Raw genomic sequence first — 6000 nt, 5'->3', positions numbered from 1 at the left:
TTTGTATCGATATTTAATTATAAACATTTTTTTTAAAATTACAATTGACAAACAAGCATTCAAGACTGTGTAAACGAATTACCAGAACTCAATATTATTCTTACTATTTCACACTTAAAATTGTCGCTGCCTTTGTCGGCGTTAGACGTCCAATCTATTTTGACAAGAAAAGTACGAACGATCAACTTTTATTTTGAAGTTTTAACTGATTGACATGTTATTGACAGCCTATTGTTCCTCGTCGATGCGCGTTCACGTGTCCACAACATGCACGTGAAGGCACCAGCACGTCTCATGGTACATGCAGTCGCTTCGAAAGCGACTAACAATTCACATTTTTTGCTCTTTTCCCCGACCCAGAGTGAAGTTAATCTCTAAAACCCAGCCCGGTTTCCCTCATCCATCCCGAAATGGAGCCTATTTTCAAGCCCGGAAAGTTATGAAATAAAGTTAGCCAACTCCTTAGCATGCTAGCTAGGTAGCTAGCCGCAGAGCTAACTGGCCGAAGCAGCTGTTAACTCACCGCCCCCCACCCCTCCCTCGCTCCCTCCCCGGATGGAGAGCTGCGACGCCGGATTGGAGCTGGAGCGCCCCCGGTGAGTCGAGCCGCTCGTGGGGGATTCCTACCGTCAAAAAAGACACGTTTCCACCCTCTTAACCGTCATATTTTGGCTAATTAGCCCAGTCCCGATGTTACGGTGCGGCGTACGGACGCCGCCGCTGTCGTCGTCGTCGTCTTCTCCCAGCCGCGTACACGCCTCCCGTGCTAGCCGTGCGGCACCTTCCAGCACCCGGCGGCGGATGGTCGAGGAGCAACACACCGCGCGGATGTACCCGAGTACGAATTTGGATTAAATCCTAACCGGGAGTTCCTTTCCAAACAGCGCGAGTGTGCGTCTTCCATGGCGGACTTGGAGGAAGACGGGGCCAACGTGCCGGTGCTTACGGCGGCTTCTGCTACGGGGAAGACACCCGGCGAGGAGTCGGTGTCGAACGGGGACTGTGGCATGTGTGAAGACCCGGCCGGTCAAGGCGATGCCACCGCCGGGGAGACCGACAACAAGGCGGATATGCCCCGGAGGAGTAGCATCATTAAGGTGGGTGCAAATTGTGTATGTCAGCCTCTACCTGAGCTCCAGGAAAACAACATTTTTTGATCATTTCCACCAATTATTTTTCTCCCAACGTGCATCATCTTCACCTCAAATGCTTTTGTTACATTAAGACCGTAAAACAGGGGTAGGGAACCTAGGCTCATGAGCCACATGTGGCTCTTGTGATGGTTACATCTGGCTTTCTGCTAACCTGTGAGCTAAAATAGCTGAGATACTATGTCTAGAGCTGCTTTAATCTTATTTTTTTTGCATTAGATTTCTGGTATGCATACTCATTGATTAGAAACTGCATAAGAATGTTGTCAAAAGTATTTTTTTCACTTTAAAGTAGTGAAATGACAAAATAAGGCACTAATTTACATGTATTTTGACTTATAAATTCGGAGTATGGCTCCCAGGGAATAACATTAGAAAATATGATTTTTTTGTGGCTCTCTTCGTCAAAAAGGTTCCGAAGTACACAGTGTACTATTTTACAAATATTATCTTGCCTCATAGGTAGCAAAGATGACGAAAGCACACGCACGTGTCGAAACCCCCTGCGGTCTTTTCCACCTGTTAGTAAATGCGCAGGTTTTCTCAAAAAGTTCCTACGAAAGCTATTTTGGAAGAGGATGTCATGTGACTTGTTAGCGGTAGAACTGTTCATACTGTACACAAGAGCAACAAAACTGCACTAAATACCACATTTGTGGTCAGAGACATGTTGTGGTAGGCAAACTTGGCTTCAGCAAGTTTTATTTCGACCAGCCAAGAATGCTGACATCATTCTGGCTTCTAGAAGATGGATTTAATAGGCTTAAATGCTGTCGTGCACACGTTACAGTCTTTTTTTAATAAGATTTAAACCCAGGATTTGTTCTGCCGGAGTACTTTAAACTTGGGAAAATTTACTTCAAATCATCATGTTTACTGTTGTAGGGATGCAAATTTGCAGTTTTATGAGGTTATTCATATTTGAAATGATGATATGATATTTTCTGGTTAAAAATCAGCCACAATTTTCTTCAAAAACAATAAAAAAAACATTTTTAGGCTAAAATGTGATTATAATTGAACAAAAACCATTATTTTGATTATGTAGATGTTGGGATTGATTCGCTTTTTAAATAGTTATTGGTTTAATTTCAGTTTTTTAACCAATTTTAGTGAGCCTGAAATTGTTACACCAAAAACTTGATGGGGAAAAAACTCCTGAATATTTTTTATATGGTTTTAAAATCTAGGTTGCGTATTGTTCCCGATTTGCAAATGTTTTGATCATGTCATGTTCTTGCTTTCGGGAAATTTCCTCTTAAATATTTTTGGTCTTGACCACAACACTAGTAGTAAAAATTCAGTCCGTTTGTCCATGTTTTTTCATCCATCCAATATTACGACTTCCCCTCACAAATCGTTCCAAACTGTCCTTTCCATGTGTGGTACCAATTTTAGTCATTAGACGAATAGCCACATCAAAATTCATAGAAAGAACACAATGTAAAAGTCCATTAACTGTGTGGAACCATCTCACATTTGAGGCAAAAGATTGAGTCATTGTGTTCTTGCTTGTTAATTTCCCCCCAAATGCTGTCTCTTAATGACAACAAGGCGTGCCATCTTTCAAATTTCCTTCGTTTTTCACGATATGGATGCGATTCCTGGGTGCAAATGGCTTAAGGACAGCAATTACCGTATTTTCACGAGTATAAGGCGCACTTAAAAGTCTTACATTTTCTCCAAAATAGACAGTGCGCCCTATATATGGAAAAAACAAAACCAAAAACGAAAAAACCACCACTGTCTGATATTAAAAAAACACAAACGCCTGAAGTGAAACAATACTGTTAAATATGCAGATGCCATCTTAGTTTACAACATCTTCCACCATATAGCTCCTCCCCCACTGCAAGATTTTATACAAAAAAATCCAAAACATCAACAATGGCTGGCTCTAGAGGTGACTGTAAAGTAGTGAGTGCTTCTTCATACCTGGAAGTCAATAGCAATTACCGTATTTTCACCACTAGAAGGCACACTTAAAAGTCTTAAATTTTCTCCAAAATAGACAGTGCGCCTTATAATACAGTGCGCCTTATATATGGAAAAAGTGTCATTCATTGAGGGTGCGCTTTATAATGTGGTGCGCCTTATAGTCATGAAAATACGGTACTTTAAACTCCTGTGAGCTACACAGGTTGGAAACAAAACTACTACATACAGATAGGATGTTATTAGAAATAGTTCAGGTCCATTAATGGCAATAATTTGCGAATACACTTGAATAGGCTACCAACTAAATTTCCGGGCTGGACCATTTTAGATATAATTTTTAGATTTTTTATTTTTTTTTATAAATTGATTAAAAGCCCTGAATATTCATTCTTTATTGGTCTCAAACAATGTTTATTTTAGCTTTTTTTAAAATATATTTTTCGATTTTACAAAAATATTTTTGAACTAAAAACAACTTAATTTTATGTGGACTGGACTATTTTAGATATATTTTGATTTTTTTTTTATAAATAGATTTAAAGCCCTGAATATTCTGTGTTTTTATAGATCTAAACAATGTTTATTTTAGCTTTTTTAATATAAATTTTTAGATTTTACAAAATATTTTTTGAACTAAAAACACAAAAAAAATGATTAAAAATTACATTTATTGATTTAAAATAGGGAAAATCAGGAAATTTAATATACATCTATAATCTTCATTTTAATTTCATCCTAAAACAGAAAGTCGGAACTTATTTTTTACTTTCCCGGGCCACACAAAATGATGCGGCGGGCCAGATTTGGCCCCCGGGCCGCCACTTTGACACAGTATTTTTGATCTTGAGATTCTGGAGTGCAAATGTCAGAACAAAAGAAGAATCTTACAGCCTTGGAACTTCCCAGACTGGCAAAAAGTGCAGTTTATCTCGATGGCATCCACCTCCCCCGGGCTAGCTACATACTTTCAAAATGAATAAGAGCTTCTTATCCAACCTTTTTATCAAAATCTAATTCCGATACATGGACTCATCCACGGCCAAAAGTTTCCACACGTCAACCTAAAAACGGACACAAAACAGTACAGCTACATCATCGCACGGCACCACCGCGCACCCCCGTAATTCGGCACGCGGGATAATTGATATGCGCGGTGAGTCATTTTTTTTTCAAATGGCCACGTGCCGTTGAGGCCTTTTTGCCGTGCCAAGACAGATGGATAAATATCGCGGGAGTCACTTGGCACTCAAACGCTCATGTAAAAAAGTCTTGTTTATGTAAAATGTTTATTTAATGGATTAACTTAAACTTGATTCTTTTCCTCAAATCTTATCGAAAACAAAAAGTATTTAGTTTTATTCTTTTCGTAAAATTTTTAGGGAAATAAATCTAAACATAATTGTACAGCCTTTCTGACCTTTAACGTTTTATAGGACTATTTTTGGTCATAGCAAAAATATATACCATATTTACTCGCATATAAGCCGTATTTGTAACTAAAAAAATGATGACTGAATCAAGGGTACGGCCTATATGCGCACAAGACTAAGATTAGACTAATTGTTTACCGATTTTTTAGATGTTGGCAAGTTAACAAGTACTATTTGTTGGGTATTTTCTGTTTTGCAGTAAGAAAACTATCATTTTGTTGGTTATTTTCTGTTTTGCAGTAAGAAAACAATCCTTTTGTTGGTTATTTTCTGTTTTGCAGTAAGAAAACAATACTTTTGTTGGTTATTTTCTGTTTTGCAGTAAGAAAACTATCATTTTGTTGGTTATTTTCTGTTTTGCAGTAAGAAAACAATTATTTTGTTGGTTATTTTCTGTTTTGCAGTAAGAAAACAATCATTTTGTTGGTTATTTTCTGTTTTGCAGTAAGAAAACAATCCTTCTGTTGGTTATTTTCTGTTTTGCAGTAAGAAAACAATCATTTTGTTGGTTATTTTCTGTTTTGCAGTAAGAAAACAATCCTTTTGTTGGTTATTTTCTGTTTTGCAGTAAGAAAACAATCATTTTGTTGGTTATTTTCTGTTTTGCAGTAAGAAAACAATCATTTTGTTGGTTATTTTCTGTTTTGCAGTAAGAAAACAATCCTTCTGTTGGTTATTTTCTGTTTTGCAGTAAGAAAACAATCATTTTGTTGGTTATTTTCTGTTTTGCAGTAAGAAAACAATAATTTTGTTGGTTATTTTCTGTTTTGCAGTAAGAAAACAATCATTGTATCAATGATAATGGACTATTAATTTGTGAGAAGCTAATATTTAAACATAATTTGCTCACAACCTTATTCTGTGCTGCCCAACTTATTTACCATTTTTTCTTCATTAATAGCCCTCTTGTATGACTTTTTATGATAGCTTTGGCACAATTTGGGGAAAAAACAAGACCATTTTCCTTCTTTAATACATTTCTGAGGTAAGAGATCCACAAAATTTGGTAACTCGTAATCGACTCTGATGCAAAAATATGCAATAAGTACATCCATATGCATAGTTATGTCTTTCCCCATTGTTATTTATGACTCCTTTAGAGTCACTCTGGTTTATTCCCCTTTGTTTTCCTTTGAAAATGTCCTGACCCTGTCCCAATATTGACTGCCATAATTCCAAGTGTCCACACCAAACTAAACCCTGCAGGACACGCCACTGGTTTTTTTCTTGAGACTATAACAGAAAACCAGTCCGACCTGAATTTCCCTCATCTTCCACTTTACTTTGTCCTAAGCTATTTACAATCAACATCATCCCAATGTTACAAATTGGAATTCCATCAATAATTATACACAAAGCTTAACCTTATAATTTGGTCTAACTATTCATTTTAGCAACGAAATAGTGTCATCAAATCAAAATTTCCACACTTCTACTACAGTAGTACTACAGTATGCACTAAAATATATATATAAAAAAGG

At 37.1% G+C, this 6000-nt stretch overlaps 1 protein-coding gene across 2 annotated transcripts in view; it reads left to right on the top strand.

The window, feature by feature from the left end:
* The first annotated feature begins 264 nt into the window (after nt 1-264).
* The window catches only part of plcl2 (phospholipase C like 2), a 34085-nt gene continuing 28349 nt past the window's right edge, over nt 265-6000 (top strand). The window contains exons 1-2 of one of the 2 annotated variants that reach the window (XR_013326856.1): nt 265-596; nt 885-1097. Coding sequence is in view for 1 of the 2 variants with exons in the window: in XM_077720573.1 (XP_077576699.1) it covers nt 903-1097 (195 nt within the window). In the remaining variant the exon portion in view is untranslated. Of the gene's footprint in view, nt 1098-6000 lie in introns of both variants that reach the window. The other variant, XM_077720573.1, reaches the window with a different exon arrangement.

The sequence above is a fragment of the Stigmatopora nigra genome, chromosome 7, assembly GCF_051989575.1.
Source record: "Stigmatopora nigra isolate UIUO_SnigA chromosome 7, RoL_Snig_1.1, whole genome shotgun sequence".
In the NCBI taxonomy this organism is placed as follows: Eukaryota; Metazoa; Chordata; class Actinopteri; order Syngnathiformes; family Syngnathidae; genus Stigmatopora; species Stigmatopora nigra.
Note: the sequence above shows the minus strand (reverse complement) of the source record. Positions and strands in the feature narration are given on the sequence as shown.